Below are 17,611 nucleotides of genomic sequence, written 5' to 3'. Positions count from 1 at the left end.
AAGAGTGGTGCTGTCAGACAGGCAGGGAGGGCAAAGAGAAAGAGAAACAGCAAGATCCTGTGTTTTTGTAGGGGGTGTAGACAGGAAATGGATTGGGCTAACCACTACACCTGGAGTCAGGTTCAGACCACCCCCAGGGAGGAGTCAGGAGGACCTGGGATTAGGTTCAGAGCACTCCCTGGAGGGTTAACGCTTTACAAGATCCAGCCAGGAGCTGTGTGAAACAGAGCAAAGATTAGGGTCAAGCTACCTACAACAGAGGTCCAAAGTAAATCCAGGAGATGAAGGGCTAGAGGCAAGCTCCTGATAACACAGGACCAATGTTCATGCAGGAAATAAGGACAAAAACAGGGAAGACAGGTGTGCATACAACATAGCTCATGTAAGGTCTGATGTCCCATGGGTGCCTGGTCAGGGCAATTAAATCTCATTACTGCACTCAAGCTGCACCATTGATAATGATTGCCTTAAGAGAATTGAAATGCTACCAACCTCCAGATTTACCTGAATAAATTACTATCAAAAAGCTAAATTCCCTTAGACAAATCTGAATATTTTATTGAATGCAGGAGAAATTTAAAGCATTGTTAATCTTGAGCCACTTTATCAAGGTTAAAAATGATGGTGATGGAATTATTTAACTCTGATACAGCCACATCTTAGTTGTTTATCTCTAAGAATCTCTTTGTACAGCAAAAAATTACTGTCAGAACTGCAAGGTAAATAGAATCACAAACAAATTAAGTTTCTGTGTGGTTTTTCTTCCTTTTATAGCTGAAATATAAAGAAGCCTATGAACACATGAAAGCTAAAGGGTATACTCTGGGACCAAAAGATGTTGGGTTTGAGAATGTGAAGAAAGTGAATCAAGTCATTAATGAGGTACAGTAAAGACATGTGTTTGCTTTCAGCCCAAAACAGGAGGGATGAGAGAAGGATCATGGAATAGGGTTGTAGGATCTCTGTTCTTGGAGGCTTTTAAGAGCAATTCAGACAAATATCCACCCAGAATGGCAAGAGATCATTGATTCCATCTTGGAGTTGAGCTGTTTGATCTTTTAGGGTTTTTGACAGTTCTTAACTGCCTGCATTCCTGCAGAAGTGATGCTATAACAAGATAAATTGCTGATCTGCTGCTTGATTAAATCTGGATAGAAATGATTTTATCTGTCTGACACTGGGTCTAAGTTTTTTTTTGGTTTCAGATATATGTACTCACTAATTTGATTCTAATCTATTCTATTCTAATCATATGCTGGATTCACAGAATGGCTTAGGTTGGAAGGGACCTTAGAGATCCTCTACTCCAAACTCCCTGCCATGGGTAGGAATGCCTCTTGACTAGACTCAGCTGCTCAAGGTCTCATCCAACCCCTCCTTGAACACCCCTAGGGAGGAGACATCCACAACCTCCCTGGGCAACTGATTCCACAGAATCACAGAATTAACCAGGTTGAAAAAGACCTCTGGGATCATCAAGTCCAACCTATCACTTAACCTTTCTAACTAACTAAACCATGGCAATAAGTGCCTCATCCAGCCTCCTCTTAAACACCTCCAGAGAAGGTGAACTTGTAGAATAGAATCATAGAATCATGAACTCCACCACCAGAGTCTTACCACCCTTGTACTGAAGAACTTCTTCATAAAATCCAATCTAAACCTACTCTCTCTCAGCCTCCACCCATCCCCCCTTGTCCTGTTGCTAGATACCCTTATGAAAAGTCCCTCTACAGCCTTCCTGTAGGACCCCTTAAGGGATTGGAAGGTATTGTCTTTAACACAGACACATTTACATGCTTGTAGGATCAGTATAATTCTCCATGTGTTAGAGGTGCTGCTGCCAGTAACAGTTGTGGAAGATCTTCCCCTGCTTAGAGAACAGCATGTTTCTTGCTAGCTATACCTAGCATAAAACCTGCCCTTCAGAGTGAGAGAAGCACTCAGACCCTGTCAAACTGCTTGTTGTGTTGAGTTTCTAACACGAGGAATGCTCTCCTCTCTTCTGCTACAGAGGTTGTACCGAGCAACGTACCACAAGAACAAGGACAAGATCCACACTACCCCTGACACCCCAGAAATCCGTCAAGTCAGAGCCACCCAGGAAGCTGTCAGTGATGTATGTGTCCTTCCAACAGAAAAACCAGAAGACAGTCAGGATAATTCAGCCTGACCAAACATGTGAAATGCTGCCTTTCTTTTGTCTTCCAGCTGATCTACAAGTCAGACTTCTTTAAGATGCAGGGACACTTGATTTCCTTGCCATACACTCCTCAAGTGCTGCACTGCCGCTACGCTGGGGACATCACAAGTGATGTAAGCACCTTCTGTAACAGCACCTGGTGTTTGAATCCAGCAGGCCTGCTGCTTCTATACTCAAAGTGGTGTTTGGCCTCAGAAAATCATAGAATGGTTTGGGTTGGAAGGGACCTGAAAGATCATCTGATTCCAAACCCCTCTGCCACAGGCAGAGACACCTTCCATTAGACAAGGTTGCTCAAGACTCCATACCACCTGGCCTTGAACACCTCCAGAGAGGGGGCATCCACAGCCTCCCTGCAAACCTGTTCCAGTGTCTCAGCACCCTCACTGGAAAGAATTTCTTCCTCATCCCCCTTCTAAATCTCCCCTCTTCCAGGTCCAAGTTATTGCTCCTCTTTCTGTCACTACAAACCCTTGTAAAAAGTCCCTCCCCAGCTCTCCTGCAGCCCCCTCCCTAAAGGTAAGGGAAGGCTACTCCATGGTCTCCCTGGAACCTTCCCTTCTCCAGGCGTAACAGCCCCAACTCCCTCAGCCTGTCCCCATAGGGGGGGTTCTCCAGCTCTTTGATCATGTTTATATCTTCCTCTGGAATGCTCCAACAATTCAGTGTCCTTCCTGTGCTGGGGGGGCACCAGAACTGGACACAGTGCTGCAGGTGGGGTTTCAGGATAGCGGAGTAGAGGGACATAATCACCTCCTTCGTCCTGCTGGCCACACCTCTTTTGATGCAGCCCAGGACACTGTTGGCTTCTGGGCTGTAAAATTACCATTGCTGGCTCATGTTGAGTCTCTCATCAGCTGACAACCCCAAGTCCTTCTCCTGAGGCCTTCTGTCATTTGCATTCCATTTTGGAACTGTGCTTAGGGACTGATGACTGAAATTATCCCCAAAGTTAACCGTTTCTAATTGCCTCATAGATTAAATACAAAGAGGATCTCAGGTGGCTGAAGGGCTTGGGTTGCTTCCTGTATGATACTCCTGATATGGTTCGTGCTCGTCACCTGCGTAAGCTTTGGGTAAGGTTTTTCTCCTGAGAACCACATCTAGCTACAACTGAGTTATTTACATACACACTCTTCACTTACAAGTACTTTACTTGTGCTCTTTGTATACCCATTTCTTTACTTCCAGAAGTTAAGTGCATGAAACATAGAATCATTAAGGCAGGGAAAGGCCTCTAAGATCATCAAGTCCAATCTTCTACCCAACACCTCCACAACCACTAGGACCATGTCCTGAAATGCTCTATCTACTTGTCTTTTGAACACCTCCAAGGATGGTGACTCCATCACCTCTCTGGGCAGCCTGTGCCAATGCCTGACCTAAAACTCATGAAAATTGATAAAAACCTCTGCCAGAGTTTCTTGCTCTGCACCTAGTTACTTGCTTCAAAGCACTGTAAAATCTTCTTTACTACCACGAGTAAAAGCTGCCTAAGTAATCTGCTTTTCTTTTTTCCCCAGTCTAATTACATATACACTAACACTGCCAAGAAGATGTTGCCTAAATACAAAGTAGTGTTGGATACTCCTGGATACAGAGCAGTTCAGGAACTAAAAACCCACTTGAGTGAAGTAAGTTCCACATTGTTTTTGCACATCTTTGTTAGCTATGATTAAACTCAAACCCTCTGAGTGTTGGGTTGGGTTGTTTTTCCTGAAATACATGAGGTGTTAGAACAGCAAAGCTGTGATTGTTCAGCTGTTAAATGAATGAGATAGAGGAAATAATTCATGGACTTGTCTTTTTCCAGCTGGTTTACAGAGCTGCAGGCAACGAGCTGAAGACAAAATACACTTCTGTCCTTGATACACCTGACTTCTTGAGAGCCAAGACAGGACAAAAGATACAGAGCCAGGTGAAAAACTTGTACTGATAACAATCCCAGTCAAGGAATCCCTCTTAATGTAGTGTTTAAGTACAGCAAAATCTTTGCAGGCCACTTCAAACCAGTGTCAAATTTCCAGAGAGGATGTTTAAGTGACTGCTGCTGATTTTGAAGTGGCTTTAAGCTTGGCTGTTGACCACATCTGTGGAATGGACATGTTCAGATTTGTCCTTCTGAAACAGAGCATCAAACCCTGCTATGGTGCGGTTCAAGTTCTTTTAAGACTCTGCCATTGTCAGAGGGATAAATATTTGTATCCCTCTACCTTTGTTCATTATAATGTCATTACTCACATTGTAGTTCATTATAGAATCAACCAGACTGGAAGAGACCTCCAAGCTCATCCAGTCCAACCTAGCACCCAGCCCTAGCCAGTCATCTAGACCATGGCACTAAGTGCCCCATCCAGTCTTTGCTTCAACACCTCCAGGGACGGTGCCTCCACCACCTCCCTGGGCAGCCCATTCCAATGCCAATCACTCTCTGACAACAACTTCCTCCTAACATCCAGCCTATACTTCACCCAGCACGACTTGAGACTGTGTCCCCTTGTTCTAGCCCCACATTTTGTGGGGTTTTTACATTTGCAGGTGTGAGGGATGTTACTATTCTGTATTGATTTTGATATCCAGGAGATGACTGTTAATAACTATGAAAACTGTTTATGAACATTAAAACTCACCAGAAAACGTATTCACAGGTTCAAAACCACACAGGTTGGAAGTCTAATCCTGCAGGGAACAGGCAAAACTAGATCTTTTATTTCTTAAAGTGGCAAATGCAAATCTTACACTGCAAGAGGCCTTTAAGTATTTACTCTCAAAGTAGTAATCAGACAGTACCCAGAGCACGTGGAACTCTGTCTTGTCGGCTGCTGAGACTTGATTCTTCCCAGACTTCTGGGGAAAGGAGGCAGACAATCTCTGACCTTGTCTCCTGGCTCCTCTGGATGATCTGTGTGTCTCCATGACTTGTAGTCTTAGCAGGAGACTTTCAGGTGCAGGCAGGATGTCTTGCCATGTGCATTCTCAGCACAATGTCTGGCTGGTTATGCAGGCTGATTGCATGCAGGCATTTAGAGCCTGTTCCTGGTAAGCTCTCCAGGCAAATTCAGGATGCAAAATGAGGCAGTAGCAGCCCCATGCTACCTGCTTATCCCTTTTATCAACATCCAACCCAAGACTAATGGGGCATTGGGCATAGATTAGCCAATCAGAATGGCACTTTGCCAGGCTTCACGTTAGGTGAGGCTAGGGCTTTTGCCACAGTATCACAGTATCACCAAGGTTGGAAGAGACCTCACAGATCATCAAGTCCAACCCTTTACCACAGAGCTCAAGGCTAGACCATGGCACCAAGTGCCACATCCAGTCCTGCCTTGAACAGCTCCAGGGATGGCGACTCCACCACCTCCCCGGGCAGCCCATTCCAGTGTCCAATGACTCTCTCAGGGAAGAACTTTCTCCTCACCTCCAGCCTAAATCTCCCCTGGCGCAGCCTGAGGCTGTGTCCTCTCGTTCTGGTGCTGGCCACCTGAGAGAAGAGAGCAACCTCCTCCTGGCCACAGCCACCCCTCAGGTAGTTGTAGACAGCAATAAGGTCACCCCTGAGCCTCCTCTTCTCCAGGCTAACCAATCCCAGCTCCCTCAGCCTCTCCTCCCACGGTTGCTTCCCGCAGCATGGAAGGAGTGGGGGCAGGGGAACATGTCTGGGCTTGGCTAAGCCTATGTTTACCTCATCAAGCCTACCACCACAGCAGAACAAAGTGAAGATACTCACCAGAAAAGAACACACCTTCAGGATGCTTTAATCTAAAGCTAGGTCTGGATGTGGGGCAGACAAGATCATTAATGCCCAAAAGATTTGACTTCTTTCTTTGTGAGGATGTTGCTAGCACTTAGAGAATATCAGGAGTATGAAGTGAGATGACATGGAAGAGGAAAGGACAATTTATTCTTCCCTGGGATGAATTCTGTAGTTCTGTATAGATTGAGAATTATTTACAGTCATTTTCAGGGAGACAAAGTAAAACTGAGATTAAATGTGTGGGGGTTTGTATTTTTTTTCCTTCTTGCTGCAGTACTTGTATGTGGAACTTGCCACAAAAGAGAGACCTCATCATCATGCTGGTAATCAGACTCAAGCCTTAACACATGCCAGGCATGTAAAGGACATGATCAGTGAGGTAAGGCATTGGGGTTTTGTTTGAGTGCTGTGACCATGCTGAACTCTTTACAGGTTTTATTTCTAGCCATAGTGATAGTTTCAAGGCTCCACTTCCCATTTAGTTTTGTGTCTCTTATGCTCTTATGTTGCCTGTAGAAGTTTTGATGAAAGAGTACAGGTTGGGGTTTTTTTTGGGTATGATGTTAGAATCACAGAATCATAGAATCAGGCAGGGTTGGAAGGGACCACAAGGAGCAGCCAGTTCCAACTCCCCTGCCATGCCCAGGGACACCCTACCCTAAACCAGGCTGCCCACAGCCTCAGCCAGCCTGGCCTGAAACACCTCCAGCCATGGGGCCTCAACCACCTCCCTGAGCAACCCATTCCAGCCTCTCACCACTCTCATGGTGAGAGAGTGACTTCCTCCTCACAGCCAGCCTGAACCTCCCCACCTCCAGCTTTACTCCATTCCCCCCAGTCCTGTCACTCCCTGATAGCCTAAAAAGTCCCTCCCCAGCATTTTTGTACCTCCTGGAAGGCCACAAGAAGGTCACCTTTGAGCCTTCTCTTCTGCAGCCTGCACAGCCCCAACTCTTTCAGTCTGTGCTCACAGCAGAGCTGCTGCAGCCTCTGAGCATCCTCCTGGCCCTGCTCTGGACACACTCCAGCATCTCCACAGCCCTCTTGTCCCAGGGGCTCCAGAACTGGCTGCAGTACTCCAGGTGGGGTCTCAGCAGAGCAGAGTAGAGGAGGAGAATCACCTCCCTGGCCTTGCTGGCCACACTTCTGCTGCTGCAGCCCAGGCTCTGGTTGTCTTTCTGGGCTGCAAGTGCACACTGCTGGCTCCTGTTGAGCTTCTCCTCCACCAGCACCCCCAGGTGCCTCTCCTCAGGGCTGCTCTCCAGCCACTCACTGCCCAGCCTGTATTGTTGTCGTTTTTTATAAGATACCTGTTTCTGAGTGCTTGTTTGCAGGCTCTAAGCTGTGCTGGCTGCAAGACCCAGGTCTTTCTAGGTCTGAAGAAGCTGAACTTGTTTCTCAAAGTTTTGACAGAAGATCTGTGCAAGAGTGACTTTATTCACTCAGTGTAGCATCCCTGGGTGTTAGCATAATAGCAGTTTAGCAAATGCTTCTAAGATTGAAAATGTAATTTTCCTTTTCTCTCTCTCTCTCTCTTAGAAAAAGTACAAAATTCAGTATGAGAAGATGAAGGACAGATACACACCTGTCCCTGACACACCAGTCTTGATCAGAGCCAAGAGAGCCTACCTGAATGCCAGTGACGTATGTAGCTCCTGAATGCTTTCACTGCTGCTATTTCTTGCTTTCCTTATGAACAGAGGAGAAAAAGGACACCTGGGGAATGTCCTGGTTGTCCAAGAGCCCATGCTCTGTGTCATCAACGAGGTCACCCCATTTCCCTTTCACGTGATGGAGGTCATTCACTTTTACTTGATGTCATTGCAGTGCTTTTCAATTTATTATCATTAATTTTCATTCATAGAATCACAGACTCAACCAGGTTGGAAGAGACCTCCAAGTTCATCCAGTCCAACCTAGCACCCAGCCCTGTCCAATCAACTAGACCATGGCACTAAGTGCCACATCCAGTCCAACCTAGCACCCAGCCCTGTGCAATCAACCAGACCATGGCACTAAGTGCCTCATCCAGGCTTTGCTTAAACACCTCTCCAGGAACAGCAGCTCCACCACCTCCCTGGGCAGCCCATTCCAATGCCAATCACTCTCTCTGTGAATTGTAGAAATGGCTTAGGTTGGAATGGACCTTAAAGATCATCCACTCCAACCTCCCTGCTGTGGGACAGAGGAAATTAACAAGTTTTAAAGTTGCTGCCACATGAAATCTTCAGTTAGTGCAGGCTGGAGTGAAATATCTGATGCTAGAGCCAAGCTGGAATAACTTTTAGCAGATCTTTTCTTCTCAGCTTTGTGTCAGAAATAAACTTGCCTGTCACTGAGAATGAGCTCAGTTAGAAGCAGATTGGAGAGGGAAATTGTCTGAGCTGCTGCCCATAAGGTTAAGGTGAACCTGAATTTTCCTTCAAGCATTTAATACTGATTTGTGACTGAAAGCAGTACCTAAGGGTACTCTACCCCACTCATGAGGGCTTTGCTGAAAGGACATGTACTAAGCTGCTGTTTACTTCTGGTGAGTAGTCTTACTGCTCTCTTAGTGACTTAAATACTCCAAAGCAGCATCCCAGTTCTTTTACACAGCTGAAATCTGTGCTCTTGAGAATATCATTCTGCAAAGGCTGGAAAGATCTTCCTGCTTGCTTCCATATCAGGACATGGAAGAGGAGATAAATATATATTTATATGCCCATTTTCAGTATTTTAGAGTAATCTTATGACACCAGGATGTTTTTTCCCCTCAGCCTTCAGTTTGAATATGAATAGGTTGAAATATGGCTTTAAATGTGTCAACTCCTCCTCTGTCCAGTTTTCACTCATCTTCCTGCTTTCTTTCTGCTTTCTTCTTGCCTTCTTCTATATTATATATATATATATATGCACATCCCTTTAGATATTTATCCCTTTACTTATTTATATATTTGTACCCATTTTCAGTATTTTAAAGTAGTCCTGTGGCATGTGGATGTTTTTCCCCTCACCCTTCAGTTTGAATGTGAATAAGATGGAATATGGCTTTAAATGTGTCAACTCCTTCTCTGTCCAGTTTTCACTCATCTTTCTGCTTTCTTTCTGCTTTCTTTCTGCTTTCTTTCTGCTTTCTTTCTGCTTTCTTTCTGCTTTCTTTCTGCTTTCTTTCTGCTTTTGTGATGGTTTGGGGGTTACCCCACCCCTCCACACTTTTGAATTTGCCCCAGCTAACTCAGACGGACCCTGGGAATATAGATGAAGCAATTTATTTACAGCTAGCAGAATTTACAAGCAGCTATTTACAATATATACAGTTATATACAATTATATACAGAAATATACAAAAGATAAACAATACAAAAGCACAACTCCCCTCCCAGAAACCTGAGTCCCCAGGAGGGGCTCTCAAACCACCCCAACACCTCCCCCGGCCCTCTCAACCTTACCCCAGTTCTCAGGAAGAAGAGAGGTGCAGCCAAGAGGTTAGGGAGCAGGGTTAGTAGGAGCAGGGTTAATGAGATGTGACCAGGTCTAAGGCAAAAGCAAGAGTGAGACAAAATGGAGAAAAAGTCTTTCTTCTTCCCAGAGTTCTCAGCGAGACTGTGAGAGAAGTTGACATCAATTGTTTTTCATTTCACTGCCCGTTATCTAGTTCTTCTACCAAAACATTCCAGCTTGCTTCAAACTAGCACTGCTTTCTTTCTGCTTTCTTTCTGCTTTCTTTCTGCTTTCTTTCTGCTTTCTTTCTGCTTTCTTCCTGCTTTCTTCCTGCTTTCTTCCTGCTTTCTTCCTGCTTTCTTCCTGCTTTCTTCCTGCTTTCTTCCTGCTTTCTTCTATATTATGTACATATACACACATCCCTTTATATATTTATTACTCTATTTATCCCTTTATTTATTTATATACTTATGCCCATTTTCAGTATTTTAAAGTAGTCCTATGACACGTGGATGTTTTCCCCCCTCAGCCTTCAGTTTGGATGTGAATAGGATGAAAAATGGCTTTAAATGTGTCAACTCCTTCTCTGTCCAGTTTTCACTCATCTTCCTGCTTTCTTTCTGCTTTCTTCTATATTATATATATATGCACAGCCCTTTATTTATTTATATATTTATGCCCATTTTCAGTATTTTACAGTAGTCCTATGACACGTGGATGTTTTTCCCCCTCAGCCTTCAGTTTGAATGTGAATAAGATGGAATATGCCTTTAAATGTGTCAACTCCTCTGTCCAGTTTTCACTCATCTTCCTGCTTTCTTCCTGCTTTCTTCCTGCCTTCTTCTATATTATATATATATATGCACATCCCTTTAGATATTTATCCCTTTATTTATTTATCCCTTTATTCATTTATATATTTATGCCCATTTTCAGTATTTTAAAGTAGTCCTATGACACCAGGATGTTTTTCCCCTCACCCTTCAGTTTGAATGTGAATCGGATGAAAAATGGCTTTAAATGTGTCAGCTCCTTTTCTGTCCAGTTTTCACTCATCTTCCTGCTTTCTTCTATATTATGTATATGTAAATATCCCTTTATATATTTATCCCTTTATAAACTTCTTTATTTATTCCCATTTTCAGTATTTTAAAGTAGTCCTATGGCACATGGATGTTTTTCCCTCAGCCTTCAGTTTGAATGTGAATAGGATGAAAAATGACTTTAAATGTGCCAACTCCTTCTCTGTCCAGTTTTCACCCAAGGTCTTGGCCAAGCTGCAGCTGGTTGCAGACAATTGCAGCTCCTTAAACCTCCCCAGGGCTTACATTAGGGTGTTGGGCAGCGAAGTATCCCTGGGTAGCATTGCTCTGAGGGGTAGGAAGTTTGTTTTCCTGGGAGATCAAGGTAAAAGATTGGTTTGTTTTTCTCCTCAGCTGCGCTACAAAGAAACCTTTGAGAACACAAAGGGCAAATACCACACAGTGAAAGATGCTCTGGACATTGTCTACCACCGGAAGGTCACCGATGACATTAGCAGTGTATGTATGCAACATTGGCATTCCTGATGAGTGTTTGCCATTTGATCATAGAGGTGTTTCTTTGGTTGGAAAAGCCCTCTAAGATCACCCAGTCCAACCATCAACCCAACACCACCATGGCCATCAGCCCCTGTCTCAAAGTGCCATGGCCACACATTTCTTGGAACGTCTCCAGGGATGGGGGCTCCAACACCTCCCTGGGCATCCTGTGCCAATGCCTGACCACTGTTGCAGCAAAGAGATTGCTCCTCAGCTCCAGCCTAAAACTTCTTGGGCACAACTTCAGAATGTTTCTTTTTGTTCTGTGTCCTGATACTAGGGAGAAGATATCAATCCCTAGCTCACTCTAACCACCCTCTGGGGAGTTGTAGAGAGCAATGAGGTCTCTCCTCAGGCTCCTCTTCTCCAGACTAAACACTCCCAGTTCCCTCAGCTGCTCCTTACCAGCCCTTTTCTCCAGACCCTTCACCAGCTTTGATGCCCTTCTCTGGACCTGCTCCAGCCCCTCAATGTCTTTCTTGGAGTGAGTGGCCCAAAAGTGAACCCAGGATTCAAGATGTGGCCCCACCAGTGCCAACTACAGGGGAACAATCCCTGCCCTGGCCACACTGCTGCTGCTCCAGGCCAGGATGCTGATGGCTTTCTTGGCCACCTGGGAACACTGCTGGCTCATTTTCAGCTGCTATCAACCAGCAACTCCACATCTTTTCCCCCTGGGCAGTTTCCAGCCACTCTGGTAGCCTTCATGAGCTGATTGTGACCCAAGTGCAAGACCCAGCACTTGGGCCTCGTTGAATCTCGTCCCATTGACCTCAGCCCACTGATCCAGCCTGGATGTCCTAGGACATGCCATTCCTGCTATTGTTCTATTTAATTGAATCCTATAATTAGATTAATATAAACAGTCCTGATCATGTTAATTTCTTTCCTTCTCTGGAACATTGCCCACTTGGTTGCCTTTGATGTTTGCAAAGGTGGAATGCAAATTAATCTCAATTCCACTGTGATGTTCTGATGTTTCAGAGAAAGGAATGTCTTGAAACTGCATGGTCTAGAGTGTTCTGTCCTTTGATTGTTCTAATTCATTCTTCCATCTTCTTTGTAGGTGAAATATAAGGAAAACTACATGAGCCAGTTAGGAATCTGGAGGTCAATCCCAGACCGTCCGGAGCACTTCCATCATCGTGCAGTCACGGATGCTATCAGTGATGTGAGTTCAAATAATTCCTGGATGTCTCATGGTGGAAGTTAAAATTGGGTTTCCAAAATGAAAACCAAGGTTTATTTCCTGAGAAAGGGAAGGCAGATGAATTTTTTGAGGGGATTCACCCTTTCACCTGGCAGATCTGGGAATTGAAAGAGCAAAAATGGCTAAAATTGGTGCTCCTCTCTGGAAAGTAACAGTTGTGTTTGCTTAGATTTCTTTGTTAACCCTATAACAACCTTTAATTGTACACATCTATGTGTATACAAACACCCCTTAATTATAAAATCATAGAATCACAGAATCACCAGGTTGGAAGAGACCTCCAAGCTCAGCCAGTCCAACCTATCCCCCAGCCCTATCCAGTCAACCAGACCATGGCACTAAGTGCCTCAGCCAGGCTTTGCTTGAAGACCTCAAGGGATGGTGACTGCACCACCTCCCGGGGCAGCCCATTCCAATGCCAATCACTCCCTCTGTCAACAACTTCCTCCTAACATCCAGCCTAGACCTCCCCTGGCACGACTTGAGACTGTGTCCCCTTGTTCTATTGCTGGTTGCCTGGGAGAAGAGACCAACCCCACCTGGCTACAATGTCCCTTCAGGCAGTTGTAGACAGCAATGAGGTCACTCCTGAGCTTCCTCTTCTCCAGGCTAAACAAGCCCAGCTCCCTCACAATCAATGGGTTTTAAAATTCATAGACTCATGGAATAGTTCTGCATTGGAAGAGACCTTAAATATTATCTAGCTTTAATGCTCCTGCCATTGGCAGGGACACCTTCCACTAGACCAGATTGCTTAAAGTTCCATCCAGCCTGGCTTGGAAGACAGAAACATTGGTTAATTCACACAGGAAGCACAGTAGCTAATGATAGATTACATCTGAGGACAAACTGAGTGCACCAGAAAATATGAGTAGCTGTAACTTCTATCACAGTGAAATAAGAGTGGATGCAGCTCTGCCTGCTACACCTTGTGTAAAGGTGCCATTTCAGCACTGATCAGCTGCCACTTGCTGCTGCTTTAAAGTGAATCCTGCTTCTTTTCTAAAGGTTAAATACAAAGAAGACCTAGCATGGCTCAAGGGCACTGGCTGTTATGCATGGGATACCCCAACCTTTGTTCTGGCAGAACAGAATAAGGTGCTCTACAGCGGGGTAAGTAAAACAGGCTGAGTTACTGTGAGTTTGTTCATTTCATTTAATGATTGCTCAGATTGTAGACAAGTTTTCATGCATCAATCCATTGACATGAAGATGTGAAGAACTCATGGTAGAACTTTGTATATAGCACTGAAAAATCTCAGTTCTAGCTGTAAAATGAGGAGGTAAAATCATAGAATCAGTTAGGGTTGGAAGGGACCACAAGGATTGTCTAGTTCCAACCCCTCTGCCATGGGCAGAGACACCTCACACTAGATCAGGCTGTCTAGAGCCTCATCCAGCCTGGCCTTGAACACCCCCAAGGATAAGGACAGAGGAAGGCAGGCTTCTGTGGATCTGGGAAAGCTGTTTTAAAGCAGGTGATTGGAGCAAGGTGTAATAACAGCCAATATTGTAGCAGTGACTTAAGGAGGTGTAATAACAGCCAATATTAGAATCACAGAATCAGCCAGGATTGGAAGGGACCACAAGGATCAGCCAGTTCCAACCCCCCTGCCATGGGCAGGGACACCCTACCCCAGATCAGGCTGGCAACAGCCTCATCCAGCCTGGCCTTAAACACCTCCAGGGATGAAGCTTCCAGCACCTCCCTGGGCAAACCATTCAAGGCTCTCACCACCCTCATGGTGAAGAACTTCTTCCTCACATCCAGTCTGAATCTATCCATTTCTAACTTTGCTCCATTCCCTTCAGTCCTATCACTATCTGACACCCTAAAAACTCCCTCCCCAGCTTTCTTGTCTTCTCCCCTCTGTTCCTTGCAAAGCTATCAGTTCCACAATGTTTTTTTTCCAAGTGATTTCCAAGTTTAGCTTTTCATTTCCTTACCCTTCTTTGTAGTAACATAGAAATTCTTTTGTGTGTGTCTGCCTTTGCCTGTTTGTTGTTTTTTCCCTTCTCCAGTGTAAGTACAAGGAGCAGTTTGAGAAGACCAAGTCAAATTTTAAGTATGTAGCTGACTGTCCAATTAATGAGCACGTTAAATATGCAACTCAGCTGATGGATGGGGTAAGTTAATGTTTCTGCAGTTACATAGTGAAGTAGTCAGTGTGTGAAAACTGAGTTGAGGACTGATCTTCCTCATGGAAATTGTAAATAAATAAAAATATAGTCAGGCTAAAAGATGACTTGAAGTTGGACTAAAAGCAGGAGAGAGAAGGTTGATCTTATTGTCTGCCTGAGTATTCGGGCAGGGCAATGAAATCTTGAGCCCAGTTCCATTACTTTGTCATCACAGGAAATGTCTCCTGGTAAATCAAAGAATTGTCAGGGTTGGAAGGGACCTCAAGGATCATCCAGTTCCAGCTCCCCTGCCATGGGGACACCTCACACTAGATCAGGTTGCTCAGAGCCACATCCAACCTGACCTTAAAAACCTCCAAGGATGAGGCTTCCACCATCTCCCTGGGCAACCTGTTCCAGTGTCTCACCACCCTCATGGGGAAGAACTTCCTAACATCCAATCTGAATCTCCCCTCCTCTAGCTTGGATTTATTCTCCCCAGTCCTATCACTACCCAACACCCTAAAAAGTCCCTCCCCAGCTTTCTTATAGGCCCCCTTCAGGTATTGGAAAGCCAATATGATATTACCTATCCTAGGTAAGAAAAACTTCTTCAAACAGATGCCATTCCAGTACCACTGTTCTCATTTGATTCCCAATTTAATAATCAGTGATCCCAAAGTTGTAATGGAAGCTTCTAAGTGTAGTTTTCTCATTGTTCAGCAGAGAAAAGAAGGGAAAAAATGGAGATGGAAAACAGAAATGAGTAAAATTCTAGCAATGAGGGCTCCTCCATACATTGAAGTGAACTTACCTAAATGTCTTCTGTTATCTAAGTGCTGAATTGAGTTTGCCCAAATGTCTTTTGTTATCTAAGTGATCACTTTTATGATGAAAGATGATAGGTTTTGCTTTAAAAATATGATGATATAACCTTGTAGTTTACCTCTGCACCTCATTGTCTCCTCCTCCTCCACAAATCAAGAATCTGATTCCATGCAAAGTTGCTTCTGCAGTTAGGTTTTGGTGCTGTCATAAAATGGGTTACTGAGGAGTGGCAAGGAAAGAATACAGGCAGCCTTAAAGTGTTGATTAGGCTTTCCAGTGGGAATTCAAAGATGCATGTAGAAGTGGGAATATTTTCTCTCTGCTTTGTTTTAATTTCTTCTTTTGTTTCTTCTCTTCTGAACGTGATCTTCAAGCCCAGCCTTTAGCTAGTCTGTGTAAAGAGGTCTCTTCTGTTTGTTTTCCAATGGTCAGATCTATGATCTCTTTGTGTCTTCACTCTCTCTTAATTTGTGACACTGTATTATGCCATTCTGAGCAGAAATTGTATAAAGCTGCCTATGAGAAGCTCAAAGATAGGTACAGCGTTATTGTGGATGATCCTAGGAATCTCCTGGCCAAGTGGGGGACCAGACTGAGCAGTCAGGTACTGTAGGAGCACTGCCCAGTGCTGCCAGAAAGTGCCTGGTTCATTTGCAGCTGCTCTGCCTGCCTGAAGTGTCTCCAGCTGGCAATATCACAGGGCTCACCTGGGATGTTGCGACGTTCCCGTTGGATGGATCAGACACTCTCTGTATTGCCACCCAAAAAGAGGTCTTGCTTTTTGAGTGAGCCAATCTCTACTGTATGAAAGTACAGATGCCTTCATACACTGTGCATCAACTGACATCACAAACCCAGTGCCTCGTGGGGTCATTGGGGAGCTTGGAAACAAATCCATGCTGCTGCAGCATGCATTTGGGGTTTATTACCTCTCTTTCAATGACCTCTAAGGCACTATCTTCTTGCTCATTACTCAAGCAACAGTGCCTGATTTGGCTTTTGTGTGCTCTCACCACCATCTGTCATTTACTCTTGCCTTCCAAAAGCTGTTTTCCTTAATGGAATATTAAGCAAATCTTTTCCTAGAATCATGGAAATGTTTGGATTGAAAAAGACCTCTAAGATCACTGAGTACAACCATCAACCCAACGCCACCATGGCCATCAAACCATGCCCACGAATGCCATGTCCACAGTTTCCTTGAGCACCTCCAGGGCTGGTGACTCCACCACCACCCTGGGCAGCCTGTTCCAATACCTGCCCACTCTTGGCAGCAAAGAAACTGTTCCTGCCTATTCCTGACATTCTTAACTCTACAGATGTAAGATGGATGCACATCAGAATGAATATATGTAGTATCTTGCCTAAATCTCTCCACTCTCCAAGTGTCTGGGATCTAGAGCTGTGCTGTTGTTTATGTTGTTTACAAGTCTCTTTTGTGCTTCATTGCTGTTTGCATGAACAGAGAAAGTATAAATCCTTTGCCAAGATGCTCCTGCAACAAGGATGTAATGAAATTCTGAGGCCAGATATGCTGACAGCACTCTACAATACTTACTTATGGAGCCAGGTAATATGAAGAGCTGCTGCTATAGGACACACCTACATTATAGCTGCTTTGACTTCTAATATTTAGTGCTTGGGAGTTCTCTACATTTCTGTGGATAGCAGAATCCAGAGTTTTTTGTTGATGTGCTTAATATTGGCTGTGATAAAACATCTTTGAGAGCACAATGTCTGAAACGTTATCGACTGCAGCGTTGACTTCACTCAGCTCTGGCTGATTTTTTCCTCCCTTTTCTCCTTTCATATTAAATAATTGTGATAGCTACTTCTAGATAACTTCACATAGTTACATAAAGATCAATATTCCCCACATTTAATACACTAGCTGTTCTGGAAAGGTTTCCTAACCCAGATTCTCATTCTGCCACCCTTTCATTGTCTGCCCACCCCTCCTAGCACAAGTCTCTTAGCTCAGTATGAAATAATTTGGTGAGTAGATGACAACATTTATCTGCTTGAGAATGGCATCAGAATGTGCCTGGATGCTGACCAGAGGCAGGCCTTACTTCTGAGTGCTCTTAGACGTGGTATAGGTGCACAAGTCTAAGGCAAATCAGGTTTTCATCAATGTCTTTGCTTGCTGCTCAGGCAGCCACACTATATAGTATATATATAACAAAACAGGCTCCTGTTGCCCCTTTTTGACAGTTCTAATTAGAATCAGAAGGTAGACAGTGAGCTCAGTTCATCTATTTGTTCATACAGAACAAAGAGCCTGACCTTTATATTTCTGATGAGGTAAAAGCAAGCCTGGCATGACTCTGACATTGTTGTGAAGAATTAACTTTCCATCTATTCTACCTTGATTTAATCTGGATTCCAGCAAATATATTTCCCTTGTGCCAGCTGAATGAAGTTGTGGCTCCTTTAGATAACTGTCACATATTTATTTCAGCTCTGAAATCACAGCTGCTAGCAGTGACCTT

The 17,611-nt window shown here is 44.3% G+C and overlaps 1 protein-coding gene across 1 annotated transcript in view; it reads left to right on the top strand.

The window, feature by feature from the left end:
* Positions 1-17,611, top strand: part of NEB (nebulin) — a 218,009-nt gene that overhangs the window by 136,053 nt on the left and 64,345 nt on the right. Inside the window, exons 93-105 of the mRNA XM_064154908.1 lie at positions 775-882; positions 2,015-2,119; positions 2,212-2,316; positions 3,181-3,279; positions 3,727-3,837; positions 4,017-4,121; positions 6,232-6,336; positions 7,497-7,601; positions 10,817-10,921; positions 12,027-12,131; positions 13,179-13,283; positions 14,193-14,297; positions 15,619-15,723. Coding sequence (XP_064010978.1) covers positions 775-882; positions 2,015-2,119; positions 2,212-2,316; positions 3,181-3,279; positions 3,727-3,837; positions 4,017-4,121; positions 6,232-6,336; positions 7,497-7,601; positions 10,817-10,921; positions 12,027-12,131; positions 13,179-13,283; positions 14,193-14,297; positions 15,619-15,723 — 1,368 coding nt within the window. The remainder of the gene's footprint in view (positions 1-774; positions 883-2,014; positions 2,120-2,211; positions 2,317-3,180; positions 3,280-3,726; positions 3,838-4,016; positions 4,122-6,231; positions 6,337-7,496; positions 7,602-10,816; positions 10,922-12,026; positions 12,132-13,178; positions 13,284-14,192; positions 14,298-15,618; positions 15,724-17,611) is intronic.

This window comes from Pogoniulus pusillus, chromosome 2 (assembly GCF_015220805.1).
Source record: "Pogoniulus pusillus isolate bPogPus1 chromosome 2, bPogPus1.pri, whole genome shotgun sequence".
NCBI classification, from domain to species: Eukaryota; Metazoa; Chordata; class Aves; order Piciformes; family Lybiidae; genus Pogoniulus; species Pogoniulus pusillus.
This window is presented reverse-complemented; position numbering and strand designations above follow the sequence as displayed.